The 27486-nt window shown below is 43.7% G+C and overlaps 1 protein-coding gene across 1 annotated transcript in view; it reads left to right on the top strand.

Moving 5' to 3' along the window:
- LOC311106127 (eukaryotic translation initiation factor 4 gamma 1-like) overlaps positions 1 to 27486 on the top strand; it is a 48350-nt gene that overhangs the window by 4319 nt on the left and 16545 nt on the right. Inside the window, exons 2-7 of the mRNA XM_084148444.1 lie at positions 2739 to 2820; positions 2911 to 3028; positions 3144 to 3227; positions 6802 to 6969; positions 7736 to 7826; positions 22183 to 22301. Of these exons, the coding sequence (XP_084004570.1) occupies positions 2954 to 3028; positions 3144 to 3227; positions 6802 to 6969; positions 7736 to 7826; positions 22183 to 22301 (537 nt within the window). The 5' untranslated portion in view covers positions 2739 to 2820; positions 2911 to 2953. The remainder of the gene's footprint in view (positions 1 to 2738; positions 2821 to 2910; positions 3029 to 3143; positions 3228 to 6801; positions 6970 to 7735; positions 7827 to 22182; positions 22302 to 27486) is intronic.

Genomic DNA, 27486 nt, shown 5'->3' with positions numbered 1-27486 from the left:
AGGGTGTGGTAGCATCAGTGGAAAATGTCTATTTCAACGTTTCTCTTAAGTTTTCTATTCCACCTGTCCATTTTCCCCCTGTAGCTCAGTTGGTAAAGCATGGCGCTTGCAACACCAGGGTTGTGGGTTCGTTTCCCACGGGGGGCCAGTATGAAAAATGTATGCACTCACTCTGGATAAGAGCGTCTGCTAAATGACTAAAATGTAAATGTTTATGTCTAGTGTGCTTTTCTCCTCTGCCTTAGAGTCAGTGTTTGTGTTTTGGCTTCTTTCACCTGACAGAAGTGGTATTTCACTTCTTAGAAAAACACTGACTCAGCATGACTCTGGGCTTTTCCCCACTGCTCTTTGTGTGGCAGGACAGTCTGTTTACTGTTACTTTAAGAGTGAACGGCCAATAGGTGAAACCCAACATATTCTATCAGGACAATAGTAGGGATGGACGGGAAAACATTTAGTTACATATCGCAATATTATTTTGGACAATATTATATTGATACTTTGACTCTACATATCGATTTGTGTAAAAAAAAAGAAAAAAAAGAAGCTAGATAGCTTTAACTATCAATCAGGGTGTTTTCTGCATAGAAAAGTATTGGAGGGCCGCCTATGTCCAAACAGTAAAAAAAAAAAAAAAGAAGCTATCGCCAAAATAAAAGCTTGACCGTCAGGGAGAATCTAAAAGTCAAAAAATGATGCATTCAGGAGTATTTTTGTCATGGCGCGGGGCCTCCATTGATTTAGTTATGTTAGTCACTCAGATGGCATAAGCCATGGCAAAATGTGTAGAATTGCAGGACATTTGCTTAAAAAAAAAAAAAACTACGTTTTGTCACTGCGGCCAAATGGGGGCCTTTAATTTTCAATCAGCGACTGCTCCATTGGCCACAGCTTCACCCCACCCACCACCTAAGCACCATTTTTTTATCAAGAAAAAAACCAGTCTAACCCTAGTCGGCTGTACCTGTGCCAAAACTCCAGTATTTTTCATCCTATAGCTTGTTCTCCATCTTTTTAAATAGTAAGCCAACATCTTTTCAACACTTTTTTTTTTTTCCATTACTGATCAAAACTAATTTTCTCTTGCTCTCGTCTGCAGCAGACATATTGTGAGCAATAGGTATGTTTGGAACATCAGCTCGCAATAAAATCGCAGTATCGAATCGCAATAGCCTACATATAGATAATAGTGAAGACATCAAAACTATGAAATAACACATGGAATCATGTAGTAACCAAAAAAGTGTTAAACAAATCAAAATATATTTTATATTTGAGATTCTTCAAAGTAGCCACCCTTTGCCTTGATGACAGCTTTGCACACTTGGCATTCTCTCAACCAGCTTCATGAGGTAGTCACCTGGAATTCATTTCAATTAACAGGTGTACCTTGTTAAAAGTTTATTTGTGGAATTTCTTTCCTTAATGCGTTTGAGCCAATCAGTTGTGTTGTGACAAGGTAGGGGTGGTATACAGAAGATAGCCCTATTTGGTAAAATACCAAGTCCATAATATGGCAAGAACAGCTCAAATAAGCAAAGAGAAACGACAGTCCATACGGAACATTTCAAGAACTTTGAAAGTTTCAAGTGCAGTCGCTAAAACCATCAAGCGCTATGATGAAACTGGCTCTCATGAGGACCGCCATAGGAAAGGAAGACCCAGAGTTACCTCTGCTGCAGAGGATAAGTTCATTATAGTTCACTGCACTTCAGATTGCAGCCCAAATAAATGCTTCACAGAGTTCAAGTAACAGACACATCTCAACATCAACTGTTCAGGGGAGACTGCGTGAATCAGGCCTTCATGGTTGAATTGCTGCAAAGAAACCACTACTAAAGGACACTAATAAGACGAAGAGACTTGCTTGGGCCAAGAAACACGAGCAATGGACTGTGTCTTTGTGACGCAGAGTAGGTGAACGGATGATCTCCGTGTGTGTGGTTCCCACCGTGAAGCATGGAGGTGTGGGGGTGCTTTGCTGGTGACAGTCTGATGTATTTAGAATTCAAGGCACACTTAACCAGCATGGCTACCACAGCATCCTGCAGCAATACGCCATCCCATCTGGTTTGCGCTTAGTGGGACTATCATTTGTTTTTCAACAGGACAATGACCCAACACACCTCCAGGCTGTATAAGGGCTATTTGACCAAAAAGGATAGTGATGGAGTGCTGCATCAGATGACCTGGCCTCCACAATCCCCCGACCTCAACCCAATTGAGATGGTTTGGATGAGTCAGACGGCAGAGTGAAGGAAAAGCAGCCAACAAGTGCTAAGCATATGTGGGAACTCCTTCAAGACGGTTGGAAAAGCATTCCAGGTGAAGCTGGTTGAGAGAATGCCAAGAGTGTGCAAAGCTGTCAAGGCAAAGGGTGGCTATTTTGATGAATCTAAAACATATTTTGATTGGTTTAACACTTTTTTGGTTACTACATGATTCTATATGTTATTTCATAGTTTTGATGTCTTCACTATTATTCTACAATGTAGAAGATACTCATTCAAGGGTTTTTCTTTATTTTGACTATGTGAGTCCAAACTTTTGACTGTTGCTGTATAATCGCAATATCGTATCGGCACCTAAATATTGTGAGGTCCTGGCAATTCCCAGCCCTAGACAATATGCCTGTCTCCTGGGGAATAGGATTGTGTCCCCTGTGTACCAAACCATTGTCTCTGTCATCTCAGTTATGAGTCCAATCTTACCTTTTTCTTTCTCTCTCTTTCTGACAGGTTGATCAGAGGACAGACGACCACCACGTTGGCACACCACAGAGCCTTGCTCCCGTTCCTGGGACTAAACACAGTTCAAAGTGTGAGTGCTGATCAACAAAGCCTAAACACATTCTCTAGTCCATCGCTGATTCTCTCTTCACCTCCTCCACCCTGTTCTTCCTCCTCTCAGATTTCTGTACAGGTCCGAGTGCGCCCATGCAGAACCACATGAAATGAATAAAGCACCACAGCCTATAACAGGATCCCCCTCTGTCCCCCACCCAGCGTCCTCCCCCGGACTCCAACTAGTAAGAGGAATCTACTGTCTGTTTTGATTGGAGCTTCAATCTTCTCTCATGGTTTGTCCAATCAGTAACCATATTGTTGATCAGTCTCTCCCCTCATTTCCTCTCCCTTTCACAGCCCACTTTCCCTCCTGGACAGCCCCCATCTGTTGTCTTTGCCACCCCACCTCCACAAATGAACCCAGCGCCACAGCCCCGACAGGTACTCCCTCCGTCACCCCACAGCTTCAACTCTGACGTTACTTATTATTTCAACTGTCAGATGTTTGTCCCTAGTGAAGTATCTTAATCCATTGGTAGGAATATAGATCCTGCTACATGTCAACTCTCACTCTTTCCTACAAATAAGCTCTCCTGTTGATTCCATCTCATACTGTTTTAGCGCTCAGTGGGTGTACGTTCCACACTCCAACCTGTCAACGTTACTGCTGGAAGGAAAAATAATTCTGTCAGATCTCAGATGAGACCTGTATTGTGTTCTGAGTCCTCTTGTTGATCCCAGCGCCATGCCTGCCTATCTGTGTGTGTGTGTGTCTATGGAGGAAGGTTGTATCCGCTGCTCTCCAGCTGGTGTCCTATGTGGGTTTAACCTCTGAACTGTCTTGCCCTCCTTTTCTAGTTGTGCCCCGTGCTTTACACCAACAGGTACTAACAGCCTAACCAGGGATTTGGGTATGCTCGGTTGGAATTATGGGCAGTGTAGAGTTCTCTCTTCACTTGCACTTCCTGTCTTACTAAACTGTTTCTGACCACTGAATGTTGTAAAACCTACAGTCATGTTTATTACGGGAGGCTAAGAGATTGAATCTGCTGTAGAATCCTATTCAGAAAGTATTCTGGGATGTCTTGACTCTGAGATCCGCCTTCATTGGGAACTTGTCATGTTCACACACACACACACACACACACCAGGGTTTCCGATAGCTGGTAATGGCAGGCTTTTGTCCGATTTATAAAAATAAAAAATAGTAGAAAGCTGATAAATGAAATTGGCTCTGGTCAGTTGTCCAGGAGTAGAATGTAAAAATAAAAACAACGTGAGAATCATTGCTACATATTGCTTTTTAGCCTATTGATTGATGTAAATACTGTACCAGTCAATGGGAAATACATTTGACTGGTCATGCTTATCGTCTACAGGTTATTTTCCATAATTTAGTGGAATTCAGTTACAGTTCATTTAAGGAAATCGGTCAATTAAAATTCATTACGCCCTAATCTATGGATTTCACATGACTGGTGAGCATTTGCCTACTGAAGTCTGTTACGATGCCGAACTGCAGTCAGGCCAAGACCCTGGTGAGGACGACGAGCAGGCAGATGGAGTTTCCCTGAGACGTTTTCTGACCGTATGTGCAGAAATTCTTTGGTTGTGCAAACCCACAGTTTCACCAGCTGTCCGGGTGGCTGGTCTCAGACGATCCCGCAGGTGAAGAAGCCGGATGTGGAGGTCCTGGGCTGGCGTGGTTACACATGGTCTGCGGTTGTGAGGCTGGTTGGGCGTACTGCCAAATTCTCTAAAACGATGTTCCTGCAGTCAGCATGCCAATATAACGCTGCCTCAACTTGAGACATCTGTGGCATTGTGTGTGACACAACTGCACATTTTGAATGGCCTTTTATTGTCCCCAGCACAAGGTACACCTGTGTAATGATCGTGCTGTTTAATCAGCTTCTTGATATGCCACACCTGTTAGGTGGATGGATTATCTTGGCAAAGGAGAAATGCTCACTAACAGGGATGTAAACACATTTATGCCCCAAATTTAAGAGAAATAAGCTTTTTGTGCATATGGAAAGTGGCTGGGATCTTTTATTCCAGCTAATGAAACATGGGACCAACACTTTACATGTTTATATTTTTGTTCAGTATATTATGAGGCATGTCTTACCTTACTTCAAAGTAGGCTATTAGATCTACTCTTTCTAACTGATATTTTCATCTGTCACATGAAACTGCTTGCATGTGTGGTCCTCTGTAGCTCAGCTGGTAGAGCACGGCGCTTGTAACGCCAAGGTAGTGGGTTCCATCCCCGGGACCACCCATACACAAAAATGTATGCACGCATGACTGTAAGTCGCTTTGGATAAAAGCGTCTGCTAAATGGCATATTATATTATTATGTGTAGTGCCCTGTTTTCTGACTAACTGCATTATGGAACGAACCGTGTAGACTACTGCCTTGTGCTCATTGCTGCTATTATAATGTGAAGAAATAATAGTTTATCAACATTTTATGCGAAACGTTCTGATCTGTTGCATCAGACCCATTTAATTTAATTTTTCTCCCCAATTTCGTGATGTGCAATTGGTAGTCCCATCGCTGCAACTCCCCTACGGACTCGGGAGAGGCGACGGTCGAGAGCCGTGCGTCCTCCGAAACACGACCCTGCCAAGCCGCACTGCTTCTTGACACACTGCTCGCTTAACCCGGAAGCCAGCCACACCAATGTCGGAGGAAACACAGAACAACTGGCGACCGTGTCAGCGTGCATGTGCTCGGCCCGCCACAGGAGTTGCTAGAGCGCGATGGGACAAGGACATCCCCTAACCCGGACAACGCTGGGCCAATTGTGCGCCGCCTCATGGGTCTCCTGGTCGCGGCCGGCTGCGACACAGTTCAGGATCGAACCCAGGTCTGTAGTGACGCCTCAAGCACTGCGATGCAGTGCCTTAGACCGCTGCGCCACTCGGGAGGCCCCGACCCATTTCTTTCTAAAAAATTAAATAAATATGATGTGTCCTGCTGGTTGTATGAATTTGGGATCTATCGTCCCACAACTCCCAGAGTCTGTCTGGAACAGGCTATTTATTTCGCTACAAGCTGACCAATAGAATAGGTAGCCTGAACGTTTCTACTATAGCAGATTGACACAGGCAAGTAATTTAGCTGTTCGTTACTCATCTTGTTGGCTGAGGAGAAGTTAATGTGGACAGTTGTTCTAACATGTTCAAAGTGCACATCAGAATTTGGTAAGAAGGACCGCACATTGTTGCATGTTCTGTTAACATGAGTTACCGTAATCTAAATGTGATTTTTCATTCTAAGCAATGTGGATGGACGCCCTAATTCTAAAATGTCCGGTAAATTAAAATGTTGCCGGCGCCACATTTTCCTAACGGAAACCCTGACACGCCACTCACACAGACTCTGTGCTCCGCATTAGCTTTGCGCATGGACAGTCACTCACACACCTGCATTTTTAATGGACTAGGGATGTGTTCTGCATTTATGCATGCTGCTTGTTAATTCACTGCTGGGGTGGTGGGGGTAGGTTCTCTGCTTTCTGTCAATTTAACTGACTGCCGCTCTCACCCCTCTTGCTTCCTTGTGTGTGTGTTTGTGTGTGTTCATGTGGTGTCTGTGTGATGTGCTGCTGAAGGGAGGATTCAGGTCACTGCAGGTAACACTTAGACTCCTGGAAAAATAGGTCTGTCTGAAGTTGTTCCTGCCTGTGGTCCTGGCGTCATTCTTTTGGCTTCAGTTTTGCTTAAAGAGACTCATCTGAATGTAAATGAAGCAACACAGAACATTCTAGTATTATTCGGTTTTTAGCGGTTTGGATTCTGCCTTTATGAACAGGCTGTTAGTGTCAGAACATACTGTTGAAATTGTTTTGGTTATAACTGCCATAAGTAATGTCAAAGGGAAATATAATAGCCCTTTCAAAGTTGGGTTGAATTTTATTGTTGAACGTTCTTTACAAAAGAGGAGACTTATGGACATGTGACACTTCCATGACATTCCTCCTCTCCTCCGCTCCCCTCTCTCCAGCCATACTACAGCCGGCCCAGCAATGCCCCCCTGGTGCCCCCGAACAGCACGCCGAGGACCGTGGCACCCACGCACGTCTACCAGCCAGGCCAACAGATGATGATAATCCCCTCACAGCAGATCCCCTTCCCCAACCAACAAGGCCCCGCCTACTTCATACCCGGACAGGTTAACACACACCCGCCCCTTCCTACAGGGTGCTCCATCTTTACTAGGGGCCACTTTCTCATTCTCTTTACTCAGAAATTCACTACACCTTTTGGGGCTGTTCTATTGGTTCCTTTGTGCCATGCAAGCTCAATCAAGCATAGCTATGGTATTTGGAAATGAAGGAAATGCTATTTCTGGTCTGGTAGCAACTAACAAGGCAGTCCCCCTCCCCGTCTGTGAGGGAGGTCCCACATGGAGTGGTCTGCCTCCCCCCGGTGACCCCCTGGCTCAGGGACAGATTCTGCTGAGTCTGGCCTCCGCTTTATGGGGCTCTATGGAGCCAGTGCTGGGACAAAAGCCCCTTTCCCCTCCCCCTGGCCATGGCCAGGCGATCAGCTGACCCTCCAGTCTCTTCCTGATTGTGCAGCGCTTAAAAACACCAAAGAGAGAGAGCGGGATGGGTGTTACTGTGTGTTCGAGGGTGGTTGAGAGGTGTAAGTTAGATATTAAGAGAGGTAGGCCTGCCACAGCTTGTTGGCCATCAAAACCACACTAAAGTGTGTGTGTGGGACAAAGGTAGAGGTGTGTGTGTGTGTGTGTTGAATTAGTTAAATCAAGTACTAGTTGGCAGGCTGTCTTAACAACCTTTCCATCTTTTGTAGTTTAACATTTATTTTTTAGTAGAGCTTTAGCTTGCCTTGAATACTCTGGGCTTGGGGAACATTCTACAATGTACGTTTAGATGATCTTATATCTAAACCATTCTGACATGTCTCTCCCTCAGTACCGGTCAACGTACGTGGCCACCCCTCAGCAGTACCCGGTCCCGCCGGGCACCCCAGGCTTCTACCCAGGCACCAGCCCAGCTGAATATGGTACGTATGGTAAGAGGCTCTGTTTGGGGCCTCGCCTGCCGATACCCTCCTTTACCCAACACCACAGGCCTCAGCCTAACACCGCTCTCTCCTGGACACACTGAAAACAGGGATGTCAATTCCTGAGATTAATTTAAATGTATTTTCAACAGAATTTCAATTGACTGAATTCAAGAGAAATTTTATTCAAAACTGACACACAGGTCAAATTCCAAACTGTTACTTAATTCCCAACAGTGGTCTATTCCAAATTCCGTAACTTCCCTGTTCATTTGTCCAGGAACGAAGGCCTTTGGGCTGGTGATGCAGAGTTTGACTGCCCTCTAGTGGTATGTGTTCGCCAATACAGGGACTATAGAAAGCTCACTTGTTGTCCTGAAAACAAACTTGGTGACCCTGCTCACAAGCCTGTGAGCTATGTAGTGGCTTAATCTGTACAGTTCAACAGTGACCAGCCATGGTCAGAGCAGTCCATTTATGGAGTCTACTTTAGAAAATGTTATCCAAGTCTTGACATGTATTGCTCCAACATGGTTAACAAGATGGTTGATTTGTAAATAAGGTTTTGAGTGGGGGGTGAGTTGTGTGTGTGGATATATCTGTGCATATCATTATGTTTCTGTGTAAGAGAGGTTGTGTGTGTGTACTTTTTTATAGATCTGGTCAGAAGTTGGTTATAGGCTGCAGGCTATAAATCTTTCTTCCCTCTGAGCTAGATAATTTGGAAGTGTGAGCACATTTTTTTGATTTTTTCCCTCGAGATGCCAGTCTAATAGAATTTACTAGCTGGAGGGTGAAGTAGGGTCACACACACATACAAACACACATTCAAGGCCCATATTTGCATGCTCACGTGCACACAATCCCATAGTCACGTGCTCTCTCAATGCCTCACAAAGCTACGGACGCTCATGCTCTCATATACTGTACTCGACGTGGCACACACACACACACACACACTGTCTCACACACTTAAGACACTGACATGCTTTCTCATTGACTCTGTTTGTCTGGGCTTCTGGAGCCATGGACAGACAGACAAACGTGCACAGAGCCTCTGCCTGTATGTGTGTGTGTGTTTTTTAGACCGCAGTGCTAAGTTGAGTTGGGGGCAGGAATGTATTTGGGTCTGCTCCAGTGTGCTTCAGGCTTCTGGCTGAGACCAAGACCAGGAGGAAGGGAAGTGAATGTGTCCTCAGGCCCAGCTCAACCAACTGCTGCTGCTTCCAGTTTGGCAGGAGCTACTGGTCTTGGGGCTGATGCTCTGGAGGTGTGTAACACTCCCATACCTCCCCCTCAGCTTCCATTTTGCCCCCTAGCTAGCTCTTTCTCCCATTCACTGTTTTAAAACACCTGAAAGGACTGGATATGTGTAAGCAGTATGGTGATGGCTCCGCCGGCCTAGCTCTTCAATAGGCAAAGTGACGCATACGCTTTACTGTTTTCACCTACACAGTCCTACACAGATTTTCACAGTGGAGGAAGTGGGAACTAGAAGGCTAGATAGAAGTACCTATTAGCTGGTGAGGGATTGAAGTTGAAAAGGGCCTATGTAGTGCAGTGGTGAATATTCCAGAAATGCCTCTTAATTTCATCCCCTCAAACCCACACCCTAGATTTGACATGCCTAGTATGTGGCACCAGTCTATGATTTAATTTGGTGGTGTTGTGACTAGGGCTGTTACGGTGACCGTATTACCGGCAGCCACGAGTCATGACCGCAGTCAAATTCCACGTGATCGTTGAGTCACGGTAACTAGGCTACTCCAAAACTGCGCACTGATGGTCATTAGTAGCCTACCAAACTTGGCCGTGTACTCAGTGCTCTATTTAAGCAACAAGGCCCGAGAGGGTGTGGTATATGGCAATATACCACAGCTAAGGGCTGTTCTCAGTCACGATGCAACGCGTGGTACCTGGATACAACTGTATATGGCCAATATACTACAGCTGTATCCAGGTACCACGCGTTGCATTGTGACTGAGAACAGCCCTTAGCTGTGGTATATTGCCATATACAGTTGAAGTCGGAAGTTTACATACACCTTAGCCAAATACATTTAAACTCAGTTTTTCACAATTCCTGACATTTAATCCTAGTAAAAATTCCCTGTCTTAGGTCATTTAAGATCACCACTTTATTTTAAGAATGTGAAATGTCAGAATAATAGTAGAGTGATTTATTTCAGCTTTTATTTCTTTCATCACATTCCCAGTGGGTCAGAAGTTTACATACACTCAATTAGTATTTGGTAGCATTGCCTTTAAATTGTTTAACTTGGGTTAAACGTTTCGGGTAGCCTTCCACAAGCTTCCCACAATAAGTTGGGTGAATTTTGGCCTATTCCTCCTGACAGAGCTGGTGTAACTGAGTCAGGTTTGTAGGCCTCCTTGCTCGCACACGCTTTTTCAGTTCTGCCCACACATTTTCTATAGGATTGAGGTCAGGGCTTTGTGATGGCCACTCCAATACCTTGTCTTTGTTGTCCTTAAGCCATTTTGCCACAACTTTGGAAGTATGCTTGGGGTCATTGTCCATTTGGAAGACCCATTTGCGACCAAGCTTTAACTTCCTGACTGATGTCTTGAGATGTTGCTTCAATATATCCACATAATTTTCCTTCCTCATGATGCCATCTATTTTGTGAAGTGCACCAGTCCCCCCTGCAGCAAAGCACCCCCACAGCATGATGCTGCCACCCCCGTGCTTCATGGTTGGGATGGTGTTCTTCGACTTGCAAGCGTTCCCCTTTTTCCTCCAAACATAACGATGGTCATTATGACCAAACAGTTCTATTTTTGTTTCATCAGACCAGAGGACATCTCTCCAAAAAGTACGATCTTTGTCCCCATGTGCAGTTGCAAACCGTAGTCTGGCTTTTTTATGGCAGTTTAGGAGCAGTGGCTTCTTCCTTGCTGAGCGGCATTTCAGGTTATGTCGATATAGGACTCGTTTTACTGTGGATATAGATACTTTTGTACCTGTTTCCTCCAGCATTTTCACAAGGTCCTTTGCTGTTGTTCTGGGATTGATTTGCACTTTTCGCACCAAGGTACGTTCATCTCTAGGAGACAGAACGCGTCTCCTTCCTGAGCGGTATGACGGCTGCATGGTCCCATGGTGTTTATACTTGTGTACTATTGTTTGTACAGATGAACGTGGTACCTTCAGGCATTTGAAAATTGCTCCCAAGGATGAACCAGACTTGTGGAGGTCTACAATTTTTTTTCTGAGGTCTTGGCTGATATATTTTGATTTTCCCATGATGTCAAGCAAAGAGGCACTGTGTTTGAAGGTAGGCCTTGAAATACATCCACAGGTACACCTCCAATTGACTCAAAGGATGTCAATTAGCCTATCAGAAGCTTCTAAAGCCATTACATCGTTTTCTGGAATTTTCCAAGCTGTTTAAAGGCACAGTCAACTTAGTGTATGTAAACTTCTGACCCACTGGAATTGTGATACAGTGAATTATAAGTGAAATAATCTGTCTGTAAACAATAGTTTGAAAAATTACTTGCGTCATGCACAAAGTAGATGTCCTAACCGACTTGCCAAAACTATAGTTTGTTAACAAGATATTTGTGGAGTGGTTGAAAAACACGTTTTAATTACTCCAACCTAAGTGTATGTAAACTTCCGACTTCAACTGTACCACAAACCCCCGAGGTGCCTTACTGCTATTATAAACTGGTTACCAACGTAATTAGAGCAGTAAAAATAAATGTTTTGTCATAACCGTGGTATACGGTCTTATATACCACGGCTGTAAGCCAATCAGCATCCATGGCTCGAACCACCCAGTTTATAATGTCCCTCTAATATAATAATAATAAATGCCATTTAGCAGATGCTTTTATCCAAAGCGACTTACAGTCATGTGTGCATACATTTCTACGTATGGGTGGTCCCGGGGATCGAACCCACTACCCTGGCGTTACAAGCGCCATGCTCTACCAATTGAGCTACAGAGGACCACACTAATCTATCTGACATCAATGTAATCAAATCAAACACTTCCTGAGAGCCCTGGCATTCAGAGTTTGAGCGGAATAGGATCACATGTTGCGCAGCGTGAGCCAGCTCTTCATAGCTGGCATGAAAATGAACCGTGGGAGAAGCTTCCTCCATTCGCTATTCAAGTGCATATAGATGACATATATTTTTTTCCCCCTGCCTCTGTTCTGACCGGTGCATGATAATGGCCCATTCTAAATCAACTAATTTCACACATATTATTTTGTATATGTAAAGACAAGATTAAATTGATAATAGTCTGATGGGTGAGAATATTATCACTTGTGAATGATGCCCAGCATGTGCAGTCTAAAAGGGCAAGAAACAGCTCATGACTTTTCCAAATCATAGTCCCATGCATCGGAGCCTAGCCCATAGGCCTATATGTTTTGATACGGTTTGCATCACAGCTAAAGTGGCCAAATAATTCCAAACGTAGCCTATAGGCCTAGGACCCCTGGAACAGGGTTGGAGAGCACATAGCCTACAGAGCCTAGTGAAACGTGTTCTTATAAGCCCAGTCATTGCACAATCGCGTGTGAAAACGGAGTCTTGACTGGCCACTATTTAAAAGAGGATCCCAGGTTTCTCGTGCTGTTATATTTATTGCTCAATTCTTAAAATTAAGCACATTAATCCGCTTTACAACCGGTGTAGCTTACCTGGCATATTAAAAACGTAACCGCGGGAAACGCTTCCTCCATTTGCTGTTCGAGTGCAGGCTACGAATGACATATATTATTTTAGTGGGCCATTCTCAATAAAAAATTATTCCACCCATATTAGGTGCTATATGTAAAGACCACAGACCAAGTTGTAACTCTGCAGTGGGGCTACTGAGACTTGCTTCACTCTGATTTAGGTACTGTCATCACTGTAGGAAATGTGGGTATTGTCTATTATTGACCCTCTTGGAGTTGTTCTTTTAGGAAGTCGTATGGTTGTTGCATCTTTATCAGACTCGTCATAAGGTTGTCATGGGGTGTGTCACTCTTTATTCTAGAAGTCACATGTCATGAGGTCAGTCTGGCACATGATCCTCCTGTTCACTGGTCGGTCATGTGACAATGAGACGAGAACTTTGCTTCAGCACCGCACACACACACTCTTAACAATCTAGCCCTGATGAGACCGCAACATGTTTTCTTTTTTTTCTTTAACTAGACTTGAGTCGGGAGACATGTTTTTTTGGGGGGGACAGCTGCGTTCTGATTGCATCTTTCAGTGTGAAATAAGATGAGTGTTTGTTTGGGCCCTCTGTTGGTGAACTAGTAGGTTAACTCTGGTGTCAATACAGCTCTCTGGAGCATGGTTTGGTTCTGACCTGTTTTTTCACAGCAAAGCTGTAGTGTTGACGGGAGTAAGAATCAACCAGGTACCACGGTGGAAAACTGGCATAAGCAGCACATTCTGTAGAGCCATAGAATACCTGCGATAGGCCTCCGATCCATTAGGTGGCACTGGCAACACCACTGAGCTCATGGCCAGGTGAAAAACAGTTCCCCCTACCCTCCCAGGCTTTGTGGTGATGGAATACGGGTGGGAGGGGGGTATTTTTAGCCCAGAGTGATTTACTAACCTCCTAGCTGGAAATCCAGATCAGTGCCATTTTTAAACGAGGTCTCTCTCACACATGCATGCATACAGCACTAGTCAAAAGTTTGGACACCTACTCATTCAAGGTTTTTTCTTTATTTGTACAATTTTCTACATTGTAGAATAATAGTGAAGACATCAAAACTATGAAATGACACATATGGAATCATGTGTTGACTGTGCCTTTAAACAGCTTGGAAAAGTCCAGAAAATGATGTCATGGCTTTAGAAGCTTCTGATAGGCTAATTGACATAATTTGAGTCAATTGGAGGTGTACCTGTGGATGTATTTCAAGGCCTACCTTCAAACGCAGTGCCTCTTTGCTTGACATCATGGGAAAATCAAAATAAATCAGCCAAGACCTATAGGTTCATCCTTGGGAGCAATTTCCAAATGCCTGAAGGTACCACGTTCATCTGTATAAACAATACTACGCAAGTATAAACACCATGGGACCACGCAGCCGTCATACCGCTCAGGAAGGAGACACGTTCTGTCTCCTAGAGATGAACGTACTTTGGTGTCAAAGTGCAAATCAATCCCAGAACAACAGCAAAGGACCCTTTGAAGATGCTGGAGGAAACGGGTACAAAAGTATCTATCCACAGTAAAACGAGTCCTATATCGACATAACCCGAAAGGCCGCTCTGCAAGGAAGAAGCCACTGCTCCAAAACCGCCATAAAAAAGCCAGACTACGGTTTGCAACTGCACATGGGGACAAAGATCGTACTTTTTTGAGAAATGTCCTCTGGTCTGATGAAACAAAAATAGAACTGTTTGGCCATAATGACCATCATTATGTTTGGAGGAAAAAGGGGAACGCTTGCAAGCCGAAGAACACCATCCCAACCGTGAAGCACGGGGGTGGCAGCATCATGCTGTGGGGGTGCTTTGCTGCAGGAGAGACTGGTGCACTTCACAAAATAGATTGCATCATGAGGAAGGAAAATTATGGATATATTGAAGCAACATCTCAAGACATCCGTCAGGAAGTTAAAGCTTGGTCGCAAATGGGTCTTCCAAATGGACAATGAAGCTTGTGGAAGGCTACCCGAAACGTTTAACCCAAGTTAAACAATTTCAAGGCTATGCTACCAAATACTGACCCACTGGGAATGTGATGAAAGAAATAATAGCTGAAATTAATCATTCTCTCTACAATTTTTCTGACATTTCACATTCTCAAAATAAAGTGGTGATCCTAACTGACCTAAGACAGGGAATTTTTACTAGGATTAAATGTCAGGAATTGTGAAACTGAGTTTAAATGTATTTGGCTAAGGTGTATGTAAACTTCTGACTTCAACTGTACATACACATTGCTGACATGGGCTACTTGTGGATACACTTTGTGAGAGAAATAGGGAAGGATGGACCGAGAGCCAGCAAGTGAATGAGGGAGTAGAGTAGTAAAAAGTATTTGAGCAGTTTTGAGGGCATAACCCAGCTGTAGACGGAGAGGAGGAGGACTTCAGAGAAAGGGTTAAGACGATACCCTCTTCTCCCCCGTGTTCTCCTCTCTCACACTCTCAGGACGCCGTTGAGATGGGGAACCGTGCCTCTAGGATGAGCTCCCAACAGTCTGAGGGTAACTATATGCTGCTGTCTGGTTAGTCTCCCTTTAACCCCACTCTCTCCACCCCCCCATCCTCTCCCTCCCTCTTGTCGTGACTCATATCTCAAGCTCTGTTTTACTGGGATGGGACACTCCAAGAAAGTTCCCTTTGCTCCCTCTTTTCGTGCATGGTCCACCCCTCCCTCCCTCCGTCTCAGTGCTCGGTGTAGGTTTTGACTATATTTAGTCAGTGCTTTTCCTTGTCAGCAATGCACACTCATTAATGGGAGTTAGACTGAAATGTGTGCTGAGAGCTACTCACAGGCAGAGAGGCCAGTTCTGGGAGTTCTTTTCAGTGAGAGAGGGAGAGTAGAGGGGATGTGTCTTTTGTGTGTAAGTGAGTTTCGGAGAGCGGGAGGAGACTGGTTCAAACTATCTGAGGCCCTTGGAAGGCCAGGTCTGTTAAGACTAATGAACTATGGAGGAGTCATGTATTTCTGAAGATGGAGTCTTTGAATTTGGGATCTCTGTGTGAATGTGGAAAAGACGGGTGATTGGAGAATGGTGATTGGTGCTCTGGGTTTAGAGTGGGGATGGATTGGTAGTGGGCAGGCAACTCGAAGAGGGAGTGCTGTGTCATGGTCCTATGGCTTACCTTAGTGGCTTCTGGTCCAGGAAGAACCCTTAGCCCATATTCTCTTGGCGCTTAACATAGATCTGAAGATGCCTAGGGGCTAGGATTTGTCTGTAGACTTAGCCCCTGTGTCTGGAACACTAGAGGAGTGATCTGAGCACAATGTCATTATAACGGAGGAAACCGTTAAGCCTATTTCCTGAAGTAGCCTAGTCCGTGATCCTTTGTGTTCAGTCAGGATGAAGACTAGAGACATAAAAGATGATCTAGGTTTGTTTACTTGTAAGGAGCTCCAGCTATTTATTAGGCGTCTCTGTCAATACATTTACTGTAGAGAACGACCGATATGGATTTGTTGTGGTGCCGATACTGATTTTTGTGGGCCAAGGAGGCTGATGGTAGATATGTTAGGCTGATAATCTATATCATAACATTTGAAAATGTTGATGACATTTTCCATAGATTAATGCTAAATTTTTATCAAACAATAAATGTGACTTAGATTGGTAAAAACTAATTACAGAACATAATGTTAATAATTGTATTTTAATGGTACATTTCTTGATAAACTGGGTAATGTAAGATGTTATAGGCCTGCTCAAAATACAGGTGAATGCATATTTAGTAGGAGTGTGTGCATGCATTGAGTTATTGAGCTTGTTTTGGTTGAATTGTGGAGTGTATGGTGCTACAAATTACAATCGGTTTGCATTCCATTTGGGACTTGGTGCCATCAGAAAGTATTCATACTCATTGATTTATTCCACATTTAGTTGGGTTAAAGCTTGAATTCAAAATGGGTGTTTCTCACCCATCTACACACAATACACCATAATGACAAAGTGAAAACATGTTTATAGAAATTTGGGCACATTTATTGAAAATGAAATACAGAAATATCTAATTTATAAGTATTCACACCCCTGAGTCAATACTTTATAGAAGCACCTTTAGCGGCAATTACAGCTGTGAGTCTTAATGGATAAGTCTCGACAAGCTTTCCACACCTGGATTGTGCAACATTTGCACATTTTATTATTTTTTAGAATTCTTCAAGCGCTGTCAAATTGGCTGTTGATCATTGCTAGACAACCATTTTCAGGTCTTACCATAGATTTGTCAAAACTGTAACTCAGACACTCGGGAATATTCACTGTGTTCTTGGTAAGTAACTCCAGTGTAGATTTGGCCTTGTGTTTTTAGGTTATTGTCCTGCTGAAAGTTGAATTAATCTCTCAGTGTCTGGTGGAAAGCAGACTAAACCAGGTTTTCCTCTAGGATTTTGCCTGTGCTTAGCTCCATTCCATTTCCTCTTTATTCTGAAAAACGGCCCAATCCTTAACGATTACAAGCATACCCATAACATGATGCAGCCACCACTATGCTTGAAGATATGGAAAGTGGTACTACGTAATGTGTTATATTGGATTTGCCCCAAACATAAAAAGTTAATTGCTTTGCCACATTTTGTGCAGTATTACTTTAGTGCCTTGTTGCAAACAGGATGCATGTTTTAAGATTTTTTTCCTCTTCTGTACAGGCTTCCTTCTTTCCACTCTGTCCATTAGGTTAGTATTATGGAGTAACTACTATGTTGTTGATCCATCCTCAGTTTTCTCCTATGTCAGCCATTAAACTCTGTAACTGTTTTAAAGTCACCAACGGCCTCATGGTGAAATCCCTGAGCGGTTTCCTTCCTCTCCAGCAACTGAGTTAGGATGGAGGCCTGTATCTTTGTAGTGACTGGGAGTATTGATACACCATCCAAAGTGTAATTAATAACTTCACCATGCTCAAAGGGAGTTCAATGTAAAAAATTTTTTTTTTATTTATTTTACCCATCTACCAATAGGTGCCCTTTGTGGTTCAATCTGTTTGAAATCCACTGCTCGACTGAGGGACCGTACAGATAATTGTATGATAATTGGGCTCCCGAGTGGCGCAGTGGTCTAAGGCACTACATCTCAGTGCTTGAGGTGTCACTACAGACCCCTTGGTTCGATTCCAGGCTGTATCACAACCGGCCGTGATTGGGAGTCCCATAGGGCGGCGCACAATTGGCACAGCGTCGTCCGGGTTTGGCCGGTGTAGGCCGTCATTGTAAATAAGAATTTGTTCTTAACTGACTTGCCTAGTTAAATAAAGGTAAAATAAATACAAATAAATGTGAGGTAGTCATTCAAAAATCATGTTAAACACTATTGCACATGGAATTAGTCCATGCTTGAATGGAGGAAAACCCGGTTACCGAGATTTACCCGCCGAAAACCACTCCCTTCTTCCGGAATAAATAACTGCGAGAAACCGGTTAATTAATATTTATTTATATGAACAGCATGGTGTGAAATTGAACAGTTAAATTATATGCGATGTCTAAATCTGGCTTCTCTATGTCCTCTGCATGATGAATCAACGCTCAGGGTGGGGACAGACAGCCCATCTCAGTATGGAGCAGCATGTGTAGCCCTATAATCTCATCATGGTAACTTTTATTCTTGTGACAGGTAGGCCTACATTTGCTGCAGCATAGCCTATGCTACAGTACTATAAAAACTGAATGTGTGTCTAATTTACCATCTCCATCTGGCTTTGTAAAGATTTTTCTTAATTTTTATTTCAGCTGCAGAGTTTTAAAACAGCCTATCACTCGAATATCGTTGCTTTAAATTAGTGCACGCGCAAGCACTCTCTTTCTCGCTCTCCATCAACTCCATTCCAATTGCATCCAAAATAGATAATCCTGTTGTAGATTGAGATAGATAAAAAAGAAATGTCCTCTCACTGTCAACTGCGTTTATTTTCAGCGAACTTAACATGTGTAAATATTTGTATGAACATAACAAGATTCACAACTGAGACATAAACTGAACAAGTTCCACAGACATGACTAACAGAAATTGAATAATGTGTCCCTGAACAAAGGGGGGCTCAAAATCAAAAGTAACAGTCAGTGTCTGGTGTGGCCACCAGCTGCATTAAGTACTGCAGTGCATCTCCTCCTTATGGACTGCACCAGATTTGCCAGTTCTTGCTGTGAGATGTTACCCCACTCTTCCACCAAAGCACCTGCAAGTTCCCGGACATTTCTGGGGGGAATGGCCCTAGCCCTCACCCTCCGATCCAACAGGTCCCAGACGTGCTCAATGGGATTGAGATCCGGGCTCTTCGCTGGCCATGGCAGAACACTGACATTCCTGTCTTGCAGGAAATCACGCACAGAACGAGCAGTATGGCTGGTGGCATTGTCATGCTGGAGGGTCATGTCAGGATGAGCCTGCAGGAAGGGTACCACATGAGGGAGGAGGATGTCTTCCCTGTAACGCACAGCGTTGAGATTGCCTGCAATGACAACAAGCTCAGTCCGATGATGCTGTGACACACCGCCCCAGACCATGACGGACCCTCCACCTCCAAATCGATCCCGCTCCAGAGTACAGGCCTCGGTGTAACGCTCATTCCTTCGTCGATAAACGCAAATCCGACCATCACCCCTGGTGAGACAACACCGCGACTCGTCAGTGAAGAGCACTTTTTGCCAGTCCTGTCTGGTCCAGCGACGGTGGATTTGTGCCCATAGACGACGTTGTTGCCGGTGATGTCTGGTGAGGACCTGCCTTACAACAGGCCTACAAGCCCTCAGTCCAGCCTCTCTCAGCCTATTGCGGACAATCTGAGCACTGATGGAGGGATTGTGCGTTCCTGGTGTAACTCGGGCAGTTGTTGCCATCCTGTACCTGTCCCGCAGGTGTGATGATCGGATGTACCGATCCTGTGCAGGTGTTGTTACACGTGGTCTGCCACTGCGAGGACGATCAGCTGTCCGTCCTATCTCCCTGTAGCCCTGTCTTAGGCGTCTCACAGTACGGACATTGCAATTTATTGCCCTGGCACATCTGCAGTCCTCATGCCTCCTTGCAGCATGCCTAATGCACGTTCACGCAGATGAGCAGGGACCCTGGGCATCTTTCTTTTGGTGTTTTTCAGAGTCACTAGAAAGGCCTCTTTAGTGTCCTAAGTTTTCATAACTGTGACATGAATTGCCTACCGTCTGTAAGCTGTTAGTGTCTTAACGACAGTTCCACAGGTGCATGTTCATTCACTGTTTATGGTTCATTGAATTTTTTTGGTGTGTATATTTGTGTGTAGACAGCCAGCCAGCCGAAAATATTGACTTTTTCCTAATTTTGTTACGTTACAGCCTTATTCAAAAAAAAAAAAAAAAAACTAATCAATCTACTCCCAATACCTCAGATAAAAACAGATACCTTATTTACGTAAGTATTCAGACCCTTTGCTATGAGACTTGAAATTGAGCTCAGGTGCATCCTGTTTCCATTCATCATCCTTGAGATGTTTCTACAACTTTATTGGAGTCCACCTGTGGTCAATTAAATTGATTGGACATGATTTGGAAAGGCACACGCCTGTCTATATAAGGTCCCATAGTTGACCATGTCAGAGCAAAACCCAAGCCATGAGATGGAAGGAATTGTCCGTAGAGCTCCGAGACAGGATTGTGTCGAGGCACAGATCTGGGGAAGGGTTCCAAAACATTTCTGCAGCATTGAAGGTCCCCAAGAACACAGTGGCATTCATCATTCTTAAATGGAAGAAGTTTAGAACCACAAAGACTCTTCCTAGAGCTGTCCGCCCGGCTAAACTGAGCAATCGGGGGAGAAGGGCCTTAGTCAGGGAGGTGACCAAGAACCTGATGGTCACTCTGATGGAGCTCCAGAATTCCTCTGTGGAGATGTGAGAACCTTCCAGAAGGACAACCATCTCTGTAGCACTCCACCAATCAGGCCTTTATGGTAGTGGCAAGACGGAAGCCACTCCTCAGTTAAAAGGCACATGACTGCCCGCTTGGAGTTTGCCGAAAGGCACCTAAAGACTCTTAGACCATGAGAAACAAGATTCTCTGGTCTGATGAAACCAAGATGGAACTCTTTGGCCTGAATGCCAAGCGTCACGTCTGGAGGGAACCAGGCACCATATCTACGGTGAAGCATGGTGGTTGCAGGGAGTGGGAGACTAGTCAGGATCGAGGAAAAGATTAACGAAAGGTTCACCTTCCAACAGGACAACAACCCAGCCACAGCCATGACAACGCAGGAGTGGCTTCGGGACAAGTCTCTGAATGTTCTTGAGTGGCCCAGCCAGAGCCCAGACTTGAACCCGATCTAACATCTCTGGAGAGACCTGAAAATTGCTGTGCAGCGACGCTCCCGATCTAACCTGACAGAGCTTGAGAGGATATGCAGAGAAGAATGGGAGAAACTCCCCAAATACACGTGTACCAAGCTTGTAGTGTCATACCCAAGAAGACTCAAGGCTGTAATCGCTGCCAAAGGTGCTTCCACAAAGTACTGAGTAAAGGGTCTGAATACTTATGTAAATATATTTCAGTTTTTTTATAAATTTGCAAAACATTCTAAACCTGTTTTTGCTTTGTCATTATGGGGTGTGTAGATTGATGAGGGAAATAAATATATAATCCATTTTTAGAATAAGGCTGTAACGTGGAAAAGGTTGTGGGGTCTGAATACCTTCCGAATGCGCTGTGTATATAGATGTCCTAGCCTACCTCTTTCAGGTAATGCATTCAATGCAGTATTAGCCTTATTTTTAGCTAATTAATGATGGATTATGCATAGTAAGCGTCTAACTTATAGCCTCTGTCTTTTGCACAATACACAAGCACCTGTGCTCCTCTGGCCTCTCCTTAAAAAAATGCTCCTTGGCTCTTGGAGGAAAAGCTAGACTAGAATAGCTTGCTGATCATATTTTTTTTTGCATTTCTTATAGCAATAGAGTATTCCAAGAGGGACGCAAGCTCTTTTTGCTTTCAGGCTCAGGTAGCATCAGGTTTGAATTTTCATGCTGATCAAAGCTCTAATCAAATCCAAACTTTTTGTACGCTTTTGAATGACACTTCAGGTTTTGGCGGGAAATACCGGGTTACCCGGGAGAAAAGTGATTTTATTCTCGGGATGGAACATTTGTAAAATACCGGGAAAATATTCGACCTATAGTCCATGGGACTTATTATGTGACTTGTTAAGCAAATGTTTTAGGCTTGCCATAACAAAGGGGTTGAATACTTATTGACTCAAGACATTTCAGATTTTCATTATTTATTCATTAGTAAACATTTTGACAACTTTAATTCCACATTGGGGGCTATTGTGTGTAGGCCAGTGAGAATTTTTTAAAATGTAATCAATTTTAAATTAAGGCTGTAACACAAAAAAATGTGGTGTGAATACTTTCTGAAGGCCCTGTTGTGGGGAAAAAGTCATTCTGATTGTCTGGGCCTGGCTCCCAAGTGGGTGGGCCTATGCCCTTCCAGGCCCAGCCATTGCTGCGCCCCTCCCCAGTCATGTGAAATCTATAGATTAGGGCCTAATGAATTTATTTTAATTGACTGATTTCCTTATATGAACTGTATCTCAGAAAAGTCTTTGAAATTGTTGCGTTTTTAATATTTTTGTTCAGTATACTTGCATACTAATTAAAGTTTGTGGGACGTCTCTCTTTGTCTTGTCCACAGCAGGGGCATACTTCCAGGCCCAACAGCAGTACACATCCTCCGTCATCATGAACCCTCCCCCCCAGCAGCAGCAACTACCTCCACAGCAACAGATCCATCCCAAAAGGGAGCGCAAACAGGTATAGGTAAACTCATCGTCCCATCTCTACTGTTATAAACCACCTCTCTCTCTCTCTCTCTCACTATCACTCTCACTCACTCACTCATTCACTCACTCTTTCACACACTCACTCACTCACACACACACCAGTCAAAAACTGGACACCTACTCATATTTCTATATTTTTACAATTTTCTTTACATTGTAGAATAATAGTGAATACATCTAAACTATGAAATGACACATGGAATCATGTAGTAACCAAAAAAGTGTTAAACAAATCAAAATATATTTTAGATTCTTCAAAGTAGCCACCCTTTGCCTTGATGACGGCTCTTGGCATTCTCTCAACCAGCTTCACCTGGAATGCTTTTCCAACAGTCTTGAAGGAGTTCCCACATATGCTGAGCACTTGTTGGCTGCTTTTCCTTCACTCTGCGGTCCAACTCATCCCAAACCATCTCAATTGGGTTGAGGTCGGGGGATTGTGGAGGCCAGGTCATCTGATGAAGCACTCTATCACTCTCATTCTTGGTAAAATAGCCCTTACACAGCCTGGAGGTGTGTTGGGTCATTGTCCTGTTGGGGGAAAAAAATTATAGTCCCACTAAGCGTAAACCAGATGGGATGGCGTATCGCTGCAGAATGCTGTGGTAGCCATGCTCGTTAAGTATGTCTTGAATTCTAAATAAATCACTGACTGTGTCAACAGCAAAGCACCATCACACCTCCTCCATGCTTCACGGTGGGAACCACACATGCGGAGATCATCCGTTCACCTACTTACTCTGCGTCTCACAAAGACACGGCGGTTGGAACCAAGGATCTGAAATTTGGACTCATCAGACCAAAGGACAGATTTCCACCAGTCTAATGTCCATTGCTCGTGTTTCTTGGCCCAAGCAAGTCTATTCTGCTAATTGGTGTCCTTTAGTAGTGGTTTCTTTTCGGCAATTCGACCATGAAGGCCTGATTCACGCAGTCTCCTCTGAACAGTTGATGTTGAGATGTGTCTGTTACTTGAATTCTGTGAAGCATTTATTTGGGCTGCAATTTCTGAGGCTGGTAACTCTAACTTATCCTCTGCAGCAGAGGTAACTCTGGGTCTTCCATTCCTGTGGCGGTCCTCATGAGATCCAGTTTCATCATAGCCCTTGATGGTTTTTGGGACTGCATTTGAAGAAACTTTAAAAGTTCTTAATTTTACGCATTGACTGACCTTCATGTCTTAAAGTAATGATGGACAATTGTTTCTCTTTGCTTATTTGAGCTGTTCTTGCCATAATATGGACTTGGTCTTTTACCAAATAGGGCTACCTTCTGTATACCACCCCTACCTTGTCACAACACAACTGATTGGCTCAGACTCATAAAGAAGGAAAGAAATTCCACAAATTAGCTTTTAACAAGGCACACCTGTTAATTGAAATGCATTCCAGGTGACTACCTCATGAAGCTGGTTGAGAGAATGCCAAGATTGTGCAAAGCTGTAAATCAATCAATCAATCAAATTGTATTTATAAAGCCCTTTCTACATCAGCAGATGTCAAAGTGCTATACAGAAACCAAGCATAAAACCCCAAACAGCAAGCAATGCAAATGTAGAAGCACGGTGGCTAGGAAAAACTCCCTAGAAAAGCAGAAACCTAAGAAGAAACCTAGAGAAAAACCAGGCTCTGAGGGGTGGCCAGTCCCCTTCTGGCTGTGCCAGGTGGAGATTATAAGGCCAGGTCATGGTTCCAAAGCCACAGGCAGAAGAGTGGAAACTGGAGCAGCAGCACGACCAGGTGGACTGGGGACAGCAAGGAGTCATCAGGCCAGGTAGTCCTGAGGCATGGTCCTAGGGCTCAGGTCCTCCGGGATGGGAGGATAAAGGGTGGCTACTTTGAAGAATCTAAAATATATTTTGATTTGTTTAACACTTTTTTTTTTGGTTTCTACATGATTCCATATGTGTTATTTCATAGTTTTGATGTCTTCACCATTATTCTACAATGTAAAGAAATTGTAAAAAAAATAAAGAAACTCTTGAATGAGTAGGTGTGTCCAAACCTTTGACTGGGTGTGTGTGTGTGTGTGTGTGTGTGTGTGTACACACACACACAAACTCAAACTCATCACCCCACCTCTACAATACTTTTTTTTTTTTTTTTTACTGCTTTCATATTGTTTCGTGGTTTTATTGAGCAGATAGGACAGTGGAGAAAAGACAGGAGAGATAGGAGGAGCACAAGGTCAGTGAGTTGGATTGGAAACCATGCCCACTCTGGAATGCCGGGGTCAGTGGCACTAACTGCTGGACCACAGGCCAGCCCACATTAGACCTCTACTTAGGTAGACAATCTGGTATCCTCATCTCAGAATGGACAGGTATCAGAACTGGAAACATTCACCAAGAGACGTTAGGGGCCTGACGTTATAAGGTCAATCTTTCCCCTCATCCAGAGCAGGGTTTAAATACTTAAGTGATTCTCGTGTTTTAAAAGAAGGGAAGGACTGTGCTAATAAAGCATGTGAATATTTTTTTTAAATCAAGTATAGTTTCAGTCAGTAATGTGTGTCCAACACGGATGCCTTTTCCACATCATCTACTGATAAGGTGCACAGTGTAGTTTTGGTCTACAGCTACTGCGTCTTCCTGTCTGTCTGGCCGGCCTACACTCTAAAGGTGGATGTGACATGACAGGTTGCCATGGTAACGAGAGGACTTGGGCTTGTGTGATACACACTGCTGTGGGTAGTGTTGCAATCTGTCTAGGGAGGATTGTAGATGGGCCTGCTCATGATTTACAGTCAGTGATTTAAAATGGAACTCTTGACCTTCACTTGATGAACTGTAACACTAAACTGCTGTGTGACTCAAACATGTTCTTTAGGACTGGTGTGCCTCTCTTCTCCGGCTGTTGGTCCTGGTGGCCTCGGCTGGTCTGGATTAATCTGCTCTGTCTATTAGTGGTGGGGGGGGGGAATGATAGTTACATATCGTAATATTATTTTAGACTATATTATATTGATACTTTTCCTCAAAGTATCTATTTGTAAAATAGGTGTGTGTACCTGTGCCAAAACTCCGGTATTTTTCATCCTATAGTTTGTTCGTCATCTTATTTTTAAATAGTGAGCCAAAGTGTTTTCAGCTCAAGTTTCCGTGAGTGATTTAAAAAAACATTTGGAACACCTTAATATTGAGTTGCAACCCCTTTTGCCCTCAGAACAGCCTCAATTTGTCAGGGCATGTCGAAAGCGTTCCACAGGGATGCTGACTCCAATGCTTCCCACAGCTGTGTCAAGTTTGATTGGATGTCCTTTGGGTGGTGGGCCATTCTTGATACACGCGTGAAACTGTTGAGCGTGAAAAAACCCAGCAGCATTGCAGTTCTTGACACACTCAAACCGGTGCCCCTGGCAACTACTACCATACCCCGTTCAAAGACACTTAAATATTTGTCTTGCCCATTCACCCTCTGAATGGCACACATACACAATCCATGTCTCGATGCTGGAAAATCCTTCTTTAACTAAATGCATGCGCTTCAACCAAACGCTGCTTGCACCCGACTAGAATCATTACTCTCGGTGGGTCTGACCTAGAGTATGTGGACAACTACAAATCAAATCTAATTTTATTGGCCACATGCGCCGAATACAACAGGTGCAGACATTACAGTGAAATGCTTACTTAAAGCCCTTAACCAACAGTGCATTTATTTTTTTTAATTAAAAAAAGTAGAATAAAACAACAAAAGTGTTGAAAAAAAGAGCAGAAGTCAAATTAAATAACAGTAAGGAGGCTATATATACAGGGGGGTACCGGTGCAGAGTCAATGTGCGGGTGCACTGGCTAGTTGAGGTAGTTGAAGTGTATAAATACCTAGGTGTCTGGTTAGACTCCTTCCGGACTCACATTAAGCATCTCCAAACAAAAGTTAGATCTAGAATCGGCTTCCTATTTCGCAACAAAGCCTCCTTCACTCATGCTGCCAAACATGCCCTCGTAAAACTGACTATCCTACCGATCCTTGACTTCGGCGATGTCATTTACAAAATAGCTTCCAACACCCTACTCAGCAAATTGGATGTAGTCTATCGCAGTGCCATCCGTTTTGTCACCAAAGCCCCATATACTACCCACCATTTTGACCTGTACGCTCTTGTTGGCTGGCCCTCACTACATATTCGTCGCCAAACCCACTGGCTCCAGGTCATCTATAAATCACTTCTAGGCAAATCCCCGCCTTATCTTAGCTCATTGGTCACCAGAGCAACACCCACCGTAGTCTGCGCTCCAGTTGGTATATCTCACTGGTCATCCCCAAAGCCAACACCTCCTTTGGCCGCCATTCCTTCCAGTTCTCTGCTGCCAATGACTGGAACGAACTGCAAAAATCTCTGAAGCTGGAGACTCTTATCTCCCTCACTATCTTTAAGCATCAGTTGTCATAGCAGCTTACCGATCACTGCACCTGTACACAGCCATTCTGAAATTAGCCCACCCAACTACCTCATCCCCATATTGTTATTTATTTTGCTAATTTGCACCCCAGTATCTCTATTTGCACATCTTTTGCACATCTATCATTCCAGTGTTAGTGCAAAATGGTTACAATTTCGTATTATGGCGTATTTATTGCCTTACCTCCATAACTTACTACATTCGCACACACTGTATATATATTTTCTGTTGTATTTTTGACTTTATGTTTTGTTTACCCCATATGTAACTCTGTTGTTTTTATCGCACTGCTTTGCTTTCTTGGCCAGGTCGCAGTTGTAAATGAGAACTTGTTCTCAACTGGCTTACCTGGTTAAATAAAGGTTACATAAAAAAAAAAAAAAACCTGTCTCCTACCCTTCATCTACACTGATTGAAATGGATTTAACAGGTGACATCAATAAGGGATCATAGCTTTCACCTGGTCACTCTATCATGGAATGAGCAGGTGTTCCTAATGTTTTGTACACTCAGTGAGCAATATGTTTGAAACTTCAAATCGCAATGAAATCGCAGTATCGAATCGCAATACATAAAGAATCGTGAGAATTGCGATGCGTATTGTATCAGCACCTAAGTATGGTCATAATATTGTATCGTGAGGTCCCTGGCAATTCCCAGTCCTACTGTCTATGGTGGACTTGGCTGGTCTGGTTTTTTAGCACCATAATGGCAGACCGCTGATCAAGTTTTCCTCTTGTCCTCTACTGCG

Source organism: Coregonus lavaretus (genome assembly GCF_964263955.1).
Source record: "Coregonus lavaretus genome assembly, chromosome: 30".
NCBI classification, from domain to species: Eukaryota; Metazoa; Chordata; class Actinopteri; order Salmoniformes; family Salmonidae; genus Coregonus; species Coregonus lavaretus.
This window is presented reverse-complemented; position numbering and strand designations above follow the sequence as displayed.